The 20,138-nt window shown below is 33.3% G+C and overlaps 1 protein-coding gene across 1 annotated transcript in view; it reads left to right on the top strand.

The window, feature by feature from the left end:
• Window positions 1–3,416: 3,416 nt before the first annotated feature.
• Smp_155010 (forkhead protein/ forkhead protein domain,putative) overlaps window positions 3,417–20,138 on the top strand; it is a gene marked incomplete at both ends in the record, with an annotated part of 37,936 nt that continues 21,214 nt past the window's right edge. Inside the window, 8 exons of the mRNA XM_018790567.1 lie at window positions 3,417–3,734; window positions 3,768–3,911; window positions 5,533–6,913; window positions 13,637–14,097; window positions 14,344–14,554; window positions 15,931–16,222; window positions 16,574–16,668; window positions 16,753–17,043. Coding sequence (XP_018646196.1) covers window positions 3,417–3,734; window positions 3,768–3,911; window positions 5,533–6,913; window positions 13,637–14,097; window positions 14,344–14,554; window positions 15,931–16,222; window positions 16,574–16,668; window positions 16,753–17,043 — 3,193 coding nt within the window. The remainder of the gene's footprint in view (window positions 3,735–3,767; window positions 3,912–5,532; window positions 6,914–13,636; window positions 14,098–14,343; window positions 14,555–15,930; window positions 16,223–16,573; window positions 16,669–16,752; window positions 17,044–20,138) is intronic.

The raw sequence follows: 20,138 nt of genomic DNA, 5'->3' as shown, positions 1-20,138 counted from the left end.
TTCGTTCACCTCGTAGTTTGGAACTCGGTGAACCAAACAAACCAGTGGCTCCTGTCCTTTAGATCTAAAGTGACAACTAAATAATTCCCACGTTCCAATCGCATGCGATACATTATCAATAACGGCAAAGAAGTTAGTGTTTCTAATGAGAAGTGCTACACCTTCTTTGGACCCCTGGGTTCTGTCAGCACTTACTAATGCGAAACTCTCAGAATAAAGTTCCCTAATATCTACAGATTGTGTCAGTCAAGTTTCTGTGATGGCAACTTTACTGAACTTGGTATATTCTGCCTGTTTACCTGGCCCTGGTCCCCCGTTGAAGAAAACTTCAAGCACCTGTGTAACAGATACAAAGGCTATTTAAATGTCTTTGGCATCATTCTCTACCGAAGCCTCACCTCCCGAAAATTTGCAGTTCTAGGGTCATTTCTGCCTGTACCTAATCTGTGCTTTAGTTTTTTCTTGGACTCTTCATTTTACGTGGCTCTCGAAGGACACATCTTGACAGGCGAAACTCCTGAACACTTTTGTGGCTCAGTTTCGTGGGTTGATTGAAGTTAGCCATTAACACCGTAGGATGCCGGCTCAGTGGTCTGAAGCTAAGCTTTCACGCGCGAGTCCGATAGGTCCTTGGTTCGAAAATGAAGAGCAGGATCGTGGATGCGCACTGTGGAGGAGTCCCATACTAAGAAGGAGCCGCCGTCCAGTGCTTCCAGGTTTTATATGGTGGTCTAGTTTCAATTGACTTAAGGATCCAAATATTATATCACGTTAGCTTATATTAATTTTTCACCAAGAGATTCCTCTCATTAGAATATATAAATGCCGCTTTTAACAGCCTTTTTTGGTATTTTCCAAAGTCCTTCTGGCTACCTAGTCTATAAACCATCAGCAAGGTTTCCACGGAGACTATCGAACCTTTTACCTACCCTATGTCGTGACAAAAATGATCTCTTGGGCTGCGGCCTTCACTCTCCTTGACTCTGTGAAATGTGGTGGCAATCACAGTTACGTTACACACATTGTGAGATCCCAGATGATTGTTGATGAATTGGGTGGTGTGACTTGTTTCACCTACTAGAAACGAATCTGGACTTGCGATTAGGCTTTCTGCGTCTCCTGTAACCTTCCATTGAGAGTGTGGGGAACAGAAGAAGATTTCCTTGAGATTTCGCTCCTAACATTTCGCTTTGAAGTCCGTTTTTCCTTCTTTGGTCTGTGTTAGCCAATTGTCTCTGAGCTGATTTGGGATGGTCTCACATGGATTTGTGCATTGATAGAGCGGGTACCATTTGATGTATATCGATAAAGGCTGTTAATATGTCGTTCAAATGCATCTGCCATTTCAATGGCTACTGATACCGAGCCGTTCGCGTCCCAAAAGCATTTCTGACACAGCTAAATCTTTTCATTTTTACTGAGAGTTTTGGAAGACTCGGTCGTGATATTCATGCAAATGTCGCGGTGCCATCTTTTCCAGTCATCGTACTTATTACAACTTTCCGCAGGGTACCAACAGCGCGTGCGTTGACAACTGACTTCTCTGAACTGTGGGCATTTCCTTTCAGAAATCTGCTCCCAAAGATCTATGACATGCTTCTTATCATTGTTGCGTAGACAAGGCTGGAAAACTCAGAATTGTAGGTATCCTGAAGTCTGTACGAAATTATCAACTGCGGATGTAGTAAAGCTCTCCAATACGTTAACTTCAAAGGATCACCCACTGAGGGTGACGCGTTGGCGGAGATGAACTTGTAAGAACAGTGGATAAGCAGACCGTGAGTGGCCTTATTATTATTGGTGTCGGTAGGCTATCTTTTCTGAAGAGAGTAGGCAAACAACATAGAGATGCTCGGAAATCAGGAGACTTTCGAACCCAAATATTACTTTTCATTCGAGATTGATTACAATGTGGTTCAAATAATCAGTCTAAGTGATCTTGTATGTTCACAGTTTCGTTAGCTTGCACATTAAGCCCCAGTGACGACTAAACAAAGCGACCAAAATTTTGGAGCCGTTTGTATTTAATTAAATAAATAATTGCTACTTTTGATTGTCTGTTCGTAATTGCCACGTGGTATCTATCTATCTAGTTTTTCCCTTCAGTCTTATAATACGATTGGTTTTGTTAAGACTATCTCATCTACGTAGAGAATAAAAACTACCCAAATGAATTGTGTCCGTAGTGCGGTTGTGATGAAGTTTGTGCTAAGGTGATAGGAGAATGTCACGAATAAGAAGACCAGCCATGAGTTAGCTTAAGATCATAGAGCCTAAGCTGAGAAAAAGCTACAACCAATTCTTAATTACAGGTGGAGGACTGGTTTGAGAAACACTAATTAGTGCAAGACTATTAAAATATCGCTCGTAATTGTTTTAGCCAGTTTGTTTGTGTTACTAGGAAGACATATTTTGGTTCACGCTACACTCGTTTCAGGCATTACAAAAATCATTGACACTCTTTGGCACTAAACTACACTATGAAGAAGGGGATAGTTTCAATGTGGGACACGAAATGGTACTCAAAGAAACTTATAGACTTTCGTGGGATTAGAATATGTAGTTCTGAAACTTTTTCATGGTTCTTTCGGAAGAATACTGAACACCTACTAAAGCCATAAGTGTACTGAAGGGGAATATTATATACGTTTTCTATCACAACTCCATTCATCATCGACTGATAATCTTCCTTTTAGGTTTATGAGGTGTCGAGAAAGGGGTTACAGCTCTTTTTTGCAAAGTGCTATTTGGTGGGCGATTAAATAGATATTCAGGCCAAAAATATGGCAAACCTTTTCGCTTGGAAGCTCTGAATCTGAAACCTAGAGATGAATTGTAACACTCATAATCCACTTCACAATAATAGATCATTAATCCATCTTAGTATTCGGTCATACTTATTAGGACACTCATTTAATATAGAGATAGAAGGACCTCGTTATAAAGTCCGTACAGAAGTTTTTGTGGTCAAAATCTCTAAAACGAAAGAACTTTCTATTACGAGAGATATAAGTGGCACTGATGTTTACTTTAGTTACGTAAGTTCGAAGGGTGGTTATTGTCCTTCACTCCACAATCGCTTCCATTATTATTACTTACATTTCCAGGAGTACAATGACCAAAACCATACTTTTCCATAATCAAGAATGTTTTCCTACCCTTAAGACGCATGTTTAAGTGAACAACCGGAATACTGATTCTATCAAAAGAAGTCCAAAGTGCGAAAACCTAATTAAGCAACTGTTTGCATTTGAATAAATCTATTCAAAAATGGGAATTAACTAAATAGTAAACGCAATTACTCATGCTTAATAGTGAGATAGCATATATTGAACCTATGCTTTGGTATCCAATGCCTTGTTTAGAACGTTGGTGATATAAACTTACTCCTTTGAAATGGGTTGAACCTGGTGATTATGACAGACCCAGATAATAGTCTGACTGCCATAGATTGGCTTCCAAATCTCAGTATAAGCATGTTGACAGCTTCTATTGAAAGTGAATTTCCTTTTGAAATGGACAGTTGGGACTCCGTGAGTGTGGATGATAATAAAACTGAGTCTGACTGTGGGTCCACGCCCTACCAACCGGATAGTAAACCACCTTATAGCTATGCGAGCTTGATAACGTGTGCCATACAAAGTACATCAGAAAAGAAAATGACGTTAAGTGAAATTTATCAATGGATCTGTGATAACTTTCCGTATTATTGTGAAGCTGGGAGTGGCTGGAAGGTATAAATTCATTTTTAAACTGATTTATCCTAGAATTCTATTCGTCATAACTTATCACTTAATAAGTCTTTCACCAAAATACCACGCTCTCGAGATGAACCAGGCAAGGGATCTTATTGGTGTTTGTCTAATCAGTTTGATGACCAGGAATGCATGCCATCAGCTCCAAAAAGACAAGTATGTAAAAACATTCACTATCAATGGATTCATTTCGTATTATAACAGCGCAAAACTTGCCTTGTACTTTACCCAGTATTATGGTATCGGTTTTTATTTCGAGAGATTAACATACGTCTGTGTGCATAAGATGAATGTATAAGATCCTTAAATCTGAATTTATATCCGGAAAATATATTCATAAGGATTATAGTTCTTGCACCCCGAGATTTGGATTATCAGTAAACTTTACACCTTGTGATTCTTTATTTGATATCTTCTTGGTATCAAACGATAATTAAAATCAGAGGACTATAAGTTGTTTGCTCATCTTACATGATATCTGTTTACCCTGTCTTTATTCCAGTTAGACTGTTCCGTCCCTTTTATCACCAAATATTTTCGAACTCCAGTCTTTCATTTCTTTATTTCATTCCGAGTTTATCCTGTTAATCATACATTCGTCTTCCAGCTTATGAATAAATCATTGCAAATGCGTATAGAGATATTTATTATTGACTGAATTAATTTCTCTTAGCAATGCTTATCTGTCTTATAAAACAAAACAATCCCATTTGTTTGTTTGTAATTTCTTGAGGAAAGTTTATAAAATAACGTCATGTCGTTTTCTTTGTTCTCATCTGATGTTTTGATAGGCAGAATCTAAATAGTTTATTTTGTTCAGTTCAGCTTATTTACATAAGATTATTTGCGCCATGAGACTACCATGATAAGCTCTAAATCATCATCTAGCAGTTTTTTGATCCGATAGTAATTTGAAATAATGTTAATGAATACTGCAAATAATTTCCAACATAAATCTCAGCCTTCATATTATTGTTTTTGTCTACTGTGGTTAACACATTCTTTTGTGACCTAGCGTTATGTATATGAGATTTTGTCCAGCCAATTCATACCCTTTCACTTTGCATAAACATATGAACACTGAAAATTAAAGAAGACAGTAGGCTTATGGTACCTTTAAAAGGTTTGTCATCACTTTGTAGTTCATATTGACTGAAAGATCTGTTAAATTCGAGTGTTTAGTGTGGACAAGGTATTTGATGATGATGCTTATTATGTGTCCAGTGCTAAATGTTTTCAAAGATTCACCACTGGTAGAACGTATATCGAACGACAGCTATCTCAGGCTCCATAAAAGCAGGTTGGTTATGATGCATATACATAAAAGCACTTGTTTTTAGGTTATTCATACCCAATGGCTAACTGTATAGTGCTTTTGTAGTCTTTTAGTGAGCCTTTCGTAATTGAACCCCCAAAATAATTTGAAGTATGTAGATTTGTTTGACTTATACAACTTTTAAATTATATACACTATTGGTAAACATTTTTGTACAATTTTAAGATTACGATCAAATACGCTGGAAAATAAGTAGACTAGCTTACTTACCTTTCAGATAGTGGGGAATATTTTTAGCTTAGGAAGATGACCTTAGCAGCGTTTTATTATCTGAACCAAATATTTTTTACTGATGATATCTAGAAGGACTAAATGAGTTTCACAATTAGATCCCCAAGGTTTGATAACGTAACTTCACGAAAAATTAGTTATCTTTGAATGATCACAAAGCTCATTACAAATTGTTGAAGTAATACGTTTTATTATTTGGTACATTTTCAGGCCGTTTGTTCAGAACAAAGTCTGGGTTACATGTCACAATTACAAAAAATATCACCCACACACGATACAACTTTAATTACATCTGAAACTACAAATAATAACGATAACCATGATAACCTGCAATTTACAACTAATCACTCTAATTTAGAGGCTCGAATTAATCACGTTAACCATTGTAATAATAATTTACGTAACTCAAAAGCTCATCGAATTAGTCGTACGTGTTTATTAAACTCTGTGTACAACGAGTATACTTTAGAAAATCAACATATTACTGACAATGACAACGCAACCAATAATATTTCACATCATTTAAATAAACCAGTTTCCCGTGCATCAAATAAACATATATTATCAAATACAAATTCTACTATCCCTAAACATTGTGATAATTCCAATTATGTACATATGGAACATGATAATCAAAACAGTAGCAGTAAAAATAATGTTGCATTACATATTGATCAGATAAATGCAATAACTAGACCAAATGATTATTTGATAACTTGTAGTCCTCAACTTAGTACCAGATTTTCAATGGGTTCAAATACATCAGACTTATTTGAGACAAGATCATTATTTCCAAATCATTGTACTTCTCTTACAATGACCACTTCTGATGATAGCATAATCAATAATGAACATGCAATTGGTAATGATGAAACTTCCGTCACACGTAATACCTCTACAAACACTACTACTTGTTCTGTTACCAGTTTTAACTCAACTATTGATGACCATATCAACAGAGATGGCAGATATTATTTGCATAGATTAGATGAATATGAAAATGTGGTAAATCATACATCTGGCAAAATATCTGTGCATTCAGATCAACAGACTAATTCCGTATGCTATACATCTAACAAGGAAATAAATCTATCAATAGACAATAATAATAGGTTGTCAATGCCTCAACAAATAAATACAAGGCAGTATATATCTAGCATTTCTCCAGATTTGTTGATTAAAGCGTTTGACACATCATCAGCTAACATAACAAGTACTAATTCTGATACGTTAGTAGGTATTAACAATAGTGATTTTCTGTATAACTATGATAGTGACTTCCAAAAAAACACAATTAACAGTAAAAACAATGTGCAAGAAATGTTAACGTTTGTTAATGAAGATAATAATAATAATTCAATTGGACCTTTACTTTCTTCAACATCACCATCGATTGTTGACTTCTATATGATTCAGTCAAACCATACAGTGAATTCACAGCAAGAAGATGTAGTTGGAGTAGTAGGAGGAGGTGAAGATGAAGATGAAGAGCAATGTGAAGATCATTCATTAAGATCAAGCTTTTCAACGGGTGAATTGGACCTTAGTGCATCATTTCGACATTTATACCATTCATTATTTGATGGTTCTGGTAAGTTGAAATTCTATACTAACTAACAAGGTACATCTGAATGTGTGGGAATTTTAGCTTTTTATTTATAAAATTGTTTGTACTGATATATTAACGGTATGATTGATTGCACGAACAATAAGAATAAGCACGTAGCAATCGACAATATACAGAGATTATCCAAAATTCATCCGCTAAACTCTGTGGTTAAGTCAATAAATTAATCAACTTGGGATTATAATAAACCATTTGAGTGAAAATTATCACCTAAGGGATTCAAATGACAAATAGCTTCGATTATTACGTGATTATATTATGCACATTTTAATAATCATTTCTTGTTTATCGTAATTGCTCGCCAAGTCGTTAAGTACAACCTAAACGTTCTCAAAGCTTATAATATTCTAATTTATATGTAGCTAGACAGCACACTCTGCTGTACCTTCATAATATATTCAAGCTACCGGCATCACAACAAGTTATTTGCTGTAATATATTCTTATATGAATAAAAATATGGACAAGTGAATCAACATTAGTATTTGCCATCACGCAATAGTAAACTCAGATCCTAAGTTTCATTCTCGTAAACATTGGGCCACATAAGTTGCTTATAGGTGTTAACTGCCAAAAATCGCTTATCCAAGACTTTTCATTTAGTGTTCTCATATATCTTTTATTAGAATAAAATAAAAATGACTACAATCCATTAGATATAATTCGATCAATACATAGGGTTTGAATAGAAAGAACACTGGTTACTATTAGAGCACAAGTATGTATAAACGTTTTCCGTTGGTCAAACATTGAAATTTACGATAACCCAAACTGTTATTAAATATTAGACGGAATACCTATTCATAGAGTTGCTTCATCTTTTGACTTTGAAAGTTCTACCGATCTATGACTATAAACCTCAACTTTCTGCATGTTTAGGTACATTATTTGGTCCTCTTAAAGGAATTTTTATTTCAAAGCATAAAATCAGTCGATTCAACCAAATTTCACAGTACATTCTAAAGCTGATACCATCCTATAATACAGCATGTGAAAAAGTATTAAATCACATTAACTAATTCACCAGGTACTTAGGTATGAACCACAATAAGTGTGAGAGCTAATAATACTATTAGGTTGTTCAAACTGAAATAGATGGGGCAGCGGGGTTCAGGCCTAAGACTTAGTGAACAAACGTCGAACACATCAATTACTTAGCCATTGTTACACAACAATATATAGCTTACTTGACATTGATTAGTAATAAAGTCAATGAAAGTTTTACTTTTTTCTTTGTTGAGCTCAAAATTTAGTAACCTTTTATTTATTTTAGAACTATCATCACATTCAGTAATGGATCTTCAAAATACACCTGGGCTATCTAGTCAATTTTCATCAAATAAACCAAATGAAGCATCATTTAAAAAAATAACGACGACAACAACAGCGACAACCATGGAAAGAGCAACAATACCTACAGGTGATCCAACTGTTATAACAAATAAGGAAAATATAATCGATTATTGTAGTTCTCACTTATTGAACAACAATAATAATAATATCCTAGACTTAAACAATCGTATATGGGATTCATCATCAGATAACCGTCATCATCATAGTAGCCAACAATTCATATCATCATCATCATGTATCTCGGACTCTTTATCATCTTCCTCCTCTTTGTGTTATTCATCATCTCCATCATTTTTACATCATTCAGCTTATTCTCAAAATGATCAGAATCGTCAACTGATTACATCATCAAACAATATTATAAAAGCATCTAATGGATTATTAAATAATTGTAGTTATCATAATCATAATTATAACTCATTAAATTTAACCTATGTATTACAAAAAACTTTACAAGCGGCTACAAATTTCGATTGGAGTAGTATCAATCTAGATGAATATCCAGGTTGGTTTTGATAGTTCTAGTGCGACATAATTGTTAATATTACTTGTTTTGACTTCATCTGCCCACTAATTAGTCTATACTTAATGTGAAGAGAGTTAGTCTCGAACTAGTTTATGGCCCTGATGTCATAATTGATTATTACTTTATGATTTACTGAGTTCATGAGACCAAAATTATTGCTCTTTTTTAGCAACAGCTATCATATGTCAGTAATTTGAAACACTAAACTGATATCGCACCGTAAGAATATGTACATTAATTTACTTGAAATTGAGCCACAGTTTATTCAGTTATGATCATAATCGACATAGAGCGAGTGTATATGTGTGTGTTCAACCTAAGATCTCATACCATGCCAGCACGGTGAGATGAAGTTAACAGAATTTATAGCAAATAAATCGATATAATAGTAATATTAGTTATGGTAAAAAATATTTACCATGGAGTACATGGCGTAAGAGGAACAAATTCAAGTAGTAAAAAGTATAAGATAATTTTAAAACTCAGGAATTAAAGAGAAATAAAAAGTGAATGCATCTGCGACATCAAGATCGACTGCAAATCGTCCACTAACGTCGTGTCTAAACACTAATCACGATAATAACCGGTTCCTGTCAACTGCACTCAGTCCAACAGCCAATGACTACGTAGACTGATGCCACATCTTGGTTTGGCTGTCCGTAGCTTTCATCCAACCTACTCTTACTCCAGTCACTATTGAACGTCCAAGTAGGTAGTGGTCGATTGTACCACCATCAAAAGTCATGTGTGATAGCTAATCAAACTATAGTAGATGATACAGGGTAAGAAGCTGCAATCCTGTGGTAGAAAGTCAAGTAATTTAACCACTGAAGTATTGTATATGTGTGAAGTAGTATTTTATTGATTGACTGTGATATTGTCAATGAGATACTGCTTCATTGTTTAATCCGAAATGTTTACAAACACATCTAATTAGCAAGTTAAAAATACAATCAGATGAAAATGTTATGTTTCAATACTTATTGTGATACACTTATAGATTAGGGAATTTCCATAAACAATTCGTCTCTCAATGAATTTCATTTATCTTTTTTGAGTGTTTCTTTTCAACTTTCTCAACTATGATAAATTAGTACTCGTAAACCAGACCTAAAGTCATATGAAATCGAATGGAAGTCAAAGATATACTATCAAACTGCGCGAGAATTGGCTAATAGTAGTAACAGTGATACATGAGCTACACTGGAGGGTTTAGGTATTGACTTCCTAGCGGCTTTATAGATCCGCATACACTTTGATACTTGAAGATCAGAAGGAAAACAATTGGAAAATGTGATTGAAGCCGCATTTCGAAGCTTATTTTATGTACAAAAACCAAAGCTATTCATAGAATTATTATTTACTCCTGTTTCTCCTCTTCGAGGAGCAGAGGCACCCATCATAATTCGTCATCGAACTCTGTCCTGGGCAATCCCTTCCAGTTGTTTCCAACTGATATTCGTTCTTTTAATGTCTGCTACCAATTTTCGACTCAGTGTGTTCTTGTGCCTTCCTCTTTTCCGTTTCCCTTCAATATTCCAAGTTAGAGCTTATCTCGTGTGGTAATGTATGTCCTATCAACCTCCAGCCTCTTTTCCATGTTTTCTCCTAAGCTTGGAACTGGTTTGTTCTCTCCCATAGTAGGTTATTGCTGACGACATCCGGTCAACGGACATTGATTATCTGGCATAGACAACAGTTTATAAATACCTGTACCATTTTGGTGATGTGTGTAGTAGTTCTTCAAGTTTCTGCTCCGTACAATAAAACTGGCTTTACGTTCGTATTAAAGATTCTGACCTTGATGTTGACTGACAATTGTTTTGAGTTCCATATGTTGTTCAAATGTCGGAATACTTCCTTGATCTTGTCGATCCTCCCCTTTACGTCTACATCAGACACTCTACGTTCATCAATGATGCTATCAAGATGTGTGAACGTTCCCACTTCCTCCAGGGATTTTCCATCAAGTGTGATTGGGCTGGTGTTCTCTGTGTTGTATTCGAGTGTCTTACGTTTTTCCTCGTGTATGTTGAAGCCTGCTGCTGTAGAGGCTGCTGCTATACTGGCTGTTTTCACTTGCGTTTTTGGTGTGTATGGGATAGAAAGGTTAGGTCATCTGCAAAGTACAAATAATCTGGTTTCGTGTATACCATTGAAATAGTTAACAATTTCACAACCGTTTTTACAAAAACATAATCAGCTCTTTCTTGTATATGAAATAACCCCCGAATGTATTGTCCAGAATGGCAATGAAAGCTTTGCCATTATCTAGCTCAGAGAACATAACACCATCACTATAAATCATCTATATAAAATTACAACAGGCAATTTCTGTACGTTTTTTTTCCTGTATCATCTCGATTAACTGTTATGATTTAAGATTATATTACAGTAGTTTAGTGTCAACGTTTGATGAAGGATTGAATTAAACTGTAAAATCTTGTAAAACAATAAGCCTTTAAAAACGTTTCTGCGTATATATTTCATTATTATGTTTAGCAACTTGAAAAAAATCAATCATATGTATTTTAACTCATTTTTATATATACTGGAAATCATGAGTCAATTGAAGCTAGACCACCAAAGAAAACCTTGAAGCACTGGAAGACCGTTTCGTCCTACTGCGGGACTCATCAGCAGTGCACATCCACGATCCCGCCTCGCGAGATTCGAACCCAGGACCTACAAGTCTCGCGCCAGAGCACTTGATCGATAGACCACTGAGCTTGCATCCAACGGTGTTAATAGGACGAAACGGCCGTCCAGTGCTTCCAGGTTTTCCATGATGGTCTAGCTTCAATTGACTCCATGATTTCAATTATGAATGAAAATTACTTAAAATCTCCACAGAAAACCCCCCTTTAACTCATTGTTCGTTTTTACTCTTGTTTCTGATTTCCAAACTTTAATTTCATATAAATAATTAATGAACAAATTATGAGGTTTAATTATATATTATCGACTACGCATAATGGTGATGTTGATTAAATCTCTTCATTGATTATTTTGGTATTTTCCTTCAATAATGTCGTCCATTTATGATGATGTAGATGATGGTTGTGGCAACGACTTGAATGATGATGTTGATGATGTTTATGATATTTCTGTAGGAATGACAGAAAAAATGATTGATTGACTTCTTGTGGTTTCGTTATTTTAGTTGGGAAAGTAGTACAAACATTAACAATAATTATATGAGCTAAATCGATATACATATATATGCTGATCAGCTTAATAGTAAGCATAACACTGTTTATTCATGCATAGTTTTAACCTATTGCCACACCCATATATATATATATATATATATATATATATATATATATATATTGGCGTGCTTATGAATTGCCTACTTATATATCTTATACGCGAACATATTTGTATGCATTAAAACTAAATACATTGCACTACCATGAGAACTGACCAAGTTTTGACAATTTACATTAAGAGCTTATGTATGATGTGCTGAATATGTCCTGTTTTGTGAAATTCATAGGACTGCTTAATGCAAATGTGTTTATTGACGATAAAATTAGTAATAATAATAATGTTATTGTTACTATTAATTTTTTCTGATTTTATGACTTTAATGTGTCGTTTTTATCAAAGAGTATAGTTGTGTGAATGAGATTTTCCAATTTGTTGGTTCATGCCAATAAAATTCTACATCCCTACACCTCTAATCTATACTGTGGTAGTTTAATTGGACTTTTTAGAGGTCGAAAACAAAATTGAATAATATTGGTGATTATCTTAATTAAGTTTGGACCATCATGTTGCAAGTGGATAAAACACTGCTATAGTTATGCGTTATAATTATGGAGACGATTGGTTATTTGCTGTTTGTTACGATGTAACAAGACTGATATGACTTGATGTAAGGAGAAAGGAGAAATTGCAGATGGAGAATTCTATATCCATCAACAATAGATTCACTATAGATCTAAACATTTATCCCAAAAACTAGAATAGTTCAATGGTATTTTCTTTGACGATGACAGACCATGGTTTTGCATTTAAAGGTGAGAAGTACCAGTCTTCTCTAAATTGAAGATACCTGATGAAAAATGACAATTAGCACCAAATCTAAGTATATGGCCCTGTATTGATTAATTTCAACTAACTTATTTCCCACTTTGCATTGATTTATGGAGTTAACGTTCTCGTAGGAGTAGTAGTTAATTTATCGGTTATGAATCGATATTTATCCATTGGGTCTCCTCCTAATATTTATGTACGTCTTTTTTCTGTACACTTTAACCATTATTGTTTGAGTTTAGTTCTTCTTGTTTTCATGTCTTTGTAGTGTTGAATCAGTGGGTTAATAGTTGTTGCATTTATCACTTACTCATAGGATCATATATTTGAACTCCATTTACCTATTTTAATTTTGAGTGAATTGCACACACACACACACAAGAACCTGTATTTGATTAGTAAGTTACATTAACTTCTTGATTTTGTTGTAACAGTTATTCAACGGGTTTCACATGGTATTGTTCATTGCATCAACGACCAAAACAAGTGTAAAAGGGTTTGTAAAGATTGTTGAATTTAGTAGTTTACATCACGTGGTGGCCTTAGTTAAACAGTTACCACAAACCAGAAAGCACTGAGCAGTTGCCTTGTCTTAGTATAGTAGAATAATAGATAAGCGCTGCTAATGAGTCTCATACAAGGGATAAAAATTTGACCATCACTTCTTAATGGTGGAAATAAGTTAATCACGTTTTAATTTTTATGCCTTTATTATTATTATATTGGTGCTATATTGTCCTCTTTCTCTTTTATTATTCTTTCATAAAGAATTAATATCTAAAATTCGTAGTGTTAGTCAAAATCCAAACAGTCTTACTATTGAACAATTAATGGAGTTGAATTTAACACTTGATAAATTATTCAATCATATTCAACAGACTACACCTACTGTTAATGATTCTGTGACTTCTACTTCTTCATTATCATCATCTTCGACTAATTCTTCTTCTACTTCTACACCATTTGCCTCTGATGTTGTTGGTGTTTTCAATAAGTATTCTCCAACAAAACTACATCATTCCGTATTTTCATCGGAACAAATCAATCCAATTCATGACAGGTATTGTAAGAGATCACAGCAAAATGAATGTATAACTGAAATCCAACCAAAAACCTCTGGTGAGACAACGGTCACTACTGATACTACTGTTATTGGAACGATAACAACAATTGCTAGCGTTGGCACTAGAAATCTTTATCATCATCTTACACATCACCAGTTAAACCATGTATCAAATTATCCCAGATCAGTTTGTACTAATTCTAGTAATATTAATAATAACAACAATAGTGATACCACTACTAATATTACATCGAACGAATTAACATTGACAAATCATTCTGATAATACTATGAATAACGATGATCCTTTATTGTCTCATCTTAAAACTACTACTACTACTTCTACTACCAATACTATTGCTAATTATGTAAATACCTCCGATAGATTTTCAAATATATACACTCATTCCAAGAATGTTAATGATAATACAATTGTCAATAGTACTGGGAATAATATTATTGTCGATACTATTAATCAGCCCACTACAAATTCTACTTCTAACACTACTTCTGCTATTAGTCTAGTCGATAACCAATCACATAATGAGACAATCGCCGATCAACAGAATCTGATATGGACTTCAATGAAATTTCACAATGAAATTGATGCTCCAAAAACATCAAGTTAGTTCTGTTTTGATGATTTAATTATTTTTTTCCCTTTTTGCTTTTGTGAATATTTTATTATTCGATTAATGATTGACGCATTAGATTTACACACACACACACCAGGCGATAAAATTGATACAAAGTTGTCGTCGAAATTTATTCAACAAAGATTGTAATATTGCCAGTCACGAAGTAAATTAGGTGGTATGGTGTTACATATTAGATCCTCTTCAATGCATTGTTTTCCAATATATGCAGCAAAAAACAACGCAACAGTAAATTTATTGTGAAACTTGTGAAAAGCCCTTATTAAATTCATGAAATATTAAAGACTATTTATGTAGTTGAAACATTGTGAAGAAAGCAGCTTTTCTGAAGTTGATCAACTGTTTCAATAAAAGTTATAAAGCCTTCAAAGATAGCGAATAGATTTTCAAAAAAAGATGTGCATCCACAGTCAACAGTAATTGTACTCGAGTTTTTAACTCGTAATCCAGTCATTAAACTAGATTATCCTACCCTACACCAGATTTTTGACCTCTGTAGGTTGATTTCATTTGAAAAGTACAAACTGGGCACGTGAGATGATCGACAGTAGAATGTCGCTGAGACAATCAAACATGAAATTATTTTATTTGTTTTAAACTCCCGCAGATAAAAATCTACCAATATAATTTTGCAAGGCGATTTCTGTATTGTACTAGTGTATTTTTCATCATGAAGTGATATCATGGGAAGAAAAACATCTAAATTTATGAAGTTCACGAGACAGTTATTTCATCTTAGTTTGAACACAACTCGTCAACAGTACTTGACCACAACTAAACACAAAATTCAATCCGAAGCCTTTGAGATATTATTACCCCAAAAATAATACCTTCAAGCCATAATCAAATCAAGATCTACCAGGTCTCTCTGTTAATTAGCAAAAGTGAAGTAGCTCCCTTTCCTTCTCTCTGTTGATATTAAATGATTGTCTTTAAGCAAGACGATGATTTATGGACGGACTAATCAAATTTAGTATAACTACCATTGGATGTTCACGCGAGATTTATTAACTCATATAACTTAATGGTATTTCTACATTATAACTTATGTCAGTTCGTCATATAGATATTTACTCTAGATCCTAACCGTAACTCTTTATCCTAATTTATCACACTAATTCATAACCCTATTTCGACCCAAAGTAATCTGTTATAGTTTCGCAAGGCTACTTTCGTATCCCTCAAAGGTCGTTCATATGTTATAGTCTTACTGTATTTATTTGTTTTTATTTATATATTCTTCTCAGTTCGCTGTTTTATTAACTTGTATATTTGCATTATCTCTACGTGATGTTGATTAGTGATACTGTATTCCAAAATCTTGTCTTAATATTTTCAATTCAGTTTACACAGACAACAACTATTCAACCTATGATGGACTATTACATAATTCATTTTCAAATTCAACTTATCAAAATCAACTACATACAGATATACATTCTACATCGCATTCACAAATTCAACAGTCACATAATGATAACAATTGTGATAATAATTCTCAGTCATTATTATTATTATCATCAAGAAATCATCAGCATTCCCATTTTGAACAGAACAGAAAGATCAATTCATCAACTAACCATCCTATATCATTTTATTTTTCACCTGTTCAATCAGATCTTTTTACAGATTCCACGTTGAATACCAATGAGAACAATATGATTTATTCAGAATTACAAAATATAAGCAATACAAATGCTAATAATAATGATGGTAATAATAATAATAACTCTAGAAAATTAATGATGATGAATTCAACTGATAATTTAGCGGTTTCACAAAATTTCATCAATCTAGTCACTGTTGTTCCACAATCAACAGGGGAGGAGGTGACGATAACAACAACAACAACAACACCATTAGAAGTTTATAATGAATCGTCCAGTCGATTTTTTCAGTCACATCATCATCGTCATCATGATGAATGCACTGAGCATAATTCTCCTCATCATCCTCACCATCACCATATATTATTTGATAATAATAGTGTTAATTCAAAGTTTAAAATGTACATGTCTAATACTCCTCATGAGGACGATGATGGTGTTGGTGGCGGTGATAATCATTCAATACAACATGATCGTAATTTTGAACACAATGCTCAAATTGAACAATTTCAAATTTCCAATAATAATAATAATAATAATTGTCCTTTTTATCATTCAGACAATTCTAATCCATCAAATATTGGACAAAAATTTTCACTGAATACAACACAACAACAATTTATTACAAATTCTACACAAAATAATACAACAGATTTTAGATTTCCTATTACACAGCATTTTACACATAATAATATACCTTATTGTACTTCATCTACCACTACACTTCGTTCATCGTCGTCGTCACCGCCTTCATTTTTTCCTCCTCATTACATTGAATCATCTTTATTGATGCATAATCAACATCAAAATAGATTATTGTTGTTAGACGATCAAAGATATTCAGGTTTATGTCAGTCTACTATTACTACTGCTCTTACTACTACTACTACTACTTCTACTATTATTAACAATAATATGCCAGTCAATCAACAATTGTCACAACATACTGCCATGAATTCATTTAGTAATATTCATAGTATGACTAATAATAATAATGATAATAACAATAATAATGACATTAGCTCAACTGTGAATAATAATAATAATAATGGACCATCGAAAGAATTTACCTGGGATACAATTGTTTAGTCCTTTTTTAGATTTAGAAAAGAAACAATAATAATGTTGACTTAAAATCATTTTATGATCATTACATATTACTAAATTTCTTTCTATTTTGTTTTTTATGAATTCATTATTGTTGCGATGGTGATTGTTTTTCACGTGTGTGCATATGTTAGTATATATGTCATCTTTGAATATGTCTGCTCATCATTGACCTGTTATTGTGTTGAACTGAATATGGAACCATTGTTCTCAACTCTTACAATTCTATCCCATTTTAATAATGTTTTTTGTTTAAATGATTCCAATAATTCATAGTTCTAGTTTACCAGTTTACATATCATCCTCTCTTTTTTTTTCTTCTTTTTATAAATGATCCCTTTTTTTATAGTCAAATTTTGCATTTATGGAAACCTTTCAATGTGATTTCTCTAAAAAAAAAAACTTTCTCATTTATTTTACTTTTATCCTCCATCTTTCTATTATTGTAGCATTTATATGCTTGCTTATTTATTTATTTAAATGATTTTTAAATTTATTTATTTTTTTCTTTGATGTAATCGGTTTTTTTTCTTTTCAAAAAATAGAAAAAAAAAGTAAAAAAAAAATAATCATGCCGACCTGCATTCATGCTCAGAACGCCCCTATACACATACATAACATCTTGAATGTGTATAAACCGGGTAAAAGGAGAAAAAAAGGGAGAATATCTAAAACTGTTTTTTTTTATGAGTTCAAACGAAACCCCCCCAATGCATATCTAAATACTTTTGTTTGTTTGTTTTTTTTTATTTGTTTTCTTATTCCGTTAATATTGACGTGATATTTTTTTTCCTTTCATGTGAATCATTTACCAGTTTTTTTGTTTTTTTTTCAACGTAATGTACGTCACTTCAAATGTAGAGCACATATGTAACATAGGCAGTCATATTATAACTGCCAAGTTTCCTTGTATGGTTTTCTTCTTAATTATTTAAAAGAAAATTGTAACATTTCAAATTTTATTCAATATTTTTCATTTCAAGTCTTCATTCTAAAAAAACTCTCAAGGTCAGCTATTTCAATATTTGAAAGTCATCTACTTATAAGTAGTTGAAATGTTTCATCTAAATTTAGTTTAGATCTGTCTGATTTTCTTACACTACGAGATCTGATATTATTGTTGGCTTGTAGAATACAGAGAATTATGTGTAATTTTTGCAATAATGCATTATTTTTTCTGTCCATTGAATTTTTTTCTCTGAAATTTCATATAACAACAAAGACACCGTACATATCATAATCATTGTTTTCATGATCAATTATTGATTTATTGACTTATTGAGCAGCAAAATTTAATCCATTTTGTTTTATCCTATTCTGCTTTTATTCTTTTTTTTATGTTTTCTTGATATACTACTAACTTTTGTTGTTACCACTACTACTACTGCTACTACTATTACTACTACTACTACTACTACTAATACTACTACTACTAATACTGACCCAAGTTCGTTTAATATTTTTGTTTTAATCTAAATATATTTAGATTTTAGAAAAGCATTTATAATAGAATAAGTCAATTTAACAAACATTTTGTGCTTTGTGTTTTAAGATTTAATGATTGTATAGAACTTCGTATGATAAAGAAAATTTCAGTTTTACAGGATAAAAAAAGATTGATTTTTTTGTTTGTTTCATATTGTATGTTTATTTGTGTTTTTTGTTGAAAACATCAAAGTAAATTTTTGAAAATGTTGTATTTTATCGTGTGTATTTTTATTGGTTCGGGTGAGATCTGCGAGATGATACGGTAGTTTCTGATTCACCATATGTAATCTGAAAACTAGGAAGTGTACTGACTATCAACACTGCGAAACCACAACTCTACCATACTTAATCAATTTAGTCAGGTATAATCAACACAAAACCAGATACATATGTGTTGGTCAAAGTTGTCATACAACATTAATACGACGAGATGGGTTTGTAAGAATAAGTAGAAATGTTTTAGAAATAATATGACAGTAAAGACAATTTGAAAGATTTTGATTCAGATATATTGATTGTTTGGGTCTTCTTATTGTTGTCTAAGACTTCAGTTATTCAAATCCAAACAACTAATATATATATGGATTTAAATCAAAATTCATCTCGTTGCACAAGCTATTTGGCTATCTGAACTTAGTAGCTAATTAGATAACGCGTCGGTGTTTGAAGCTAAAGGTACTGGGTTCGAGTTTCAGAGTGAACATCAGTTCTGGGATGCAAGTACGTCCAACTGACGAGTCCCAAATGGGAGGAAACGCTCGTACTTGATTTCAATACTAATCACCATCCATCTCTGCTTAATTATAAAGATTGGCCTTTTGAACCATATTTCCAATGTTCAATAAAAAGATGTGTATGAAGGAGTACTGAGACTCGCTAACTGAAGTAAAGGCAATAGTGAATGCATAAGAGTCAATAAAACTGGCATTTTCTTCTACATGGCTGGAGTATAATAGCAGCTCTCCTGAAGCTAGTCTTTGTTGTCTAACCTGCATCAAGTGTATGTCACTGATCCCAAGCACCTCAAGATTGTATCTTTTTATTCCTGCAGCAAATTGGATGACTCTCCCGGTCTCCTACATTGTATGGACACTCCATGTACCTAAATTAATGGTTGCTCTGGTTATCAGAAGGGGCATCGGCCTCATGACTTCATCATGAGGTATCATAACTCTTTTAAATGAAGACCTAACTCCCAGGGCAGAATTTAAATGGTTTGAATAATTTTTTCTGGTTAGCGATTTTTTAGCAAGTTATTTTTCTACGGGATGGGGTTGCTAACCCCATGTTCAACTCTCCTCTTTTATCCGGGCTTGAGACCGGCAGTAGCCCCCAGAGGGGCTAAAGGCG

This window comes from Schistosoma mansoni (genome assembly GCF_000237925.1).
Source record: "Schistosoma mansoni, WGS project CABG00000000 data, supercontig 0062, strain Puerto Rico, whole genome shotgun sequence".
Taxonomy (NCBI): Eukaryota; Metazoa; Platyhelminthes; class Trematoda; order Strigeidida; family Schistosomatidae; genus Schistosoma; species Schistosoma mansoni.
The sequence above is the reverse complement of the archived record's forward strand: the minus strand, read 5'-3'. Positions and strand labels throughout refer to the sequence as shown.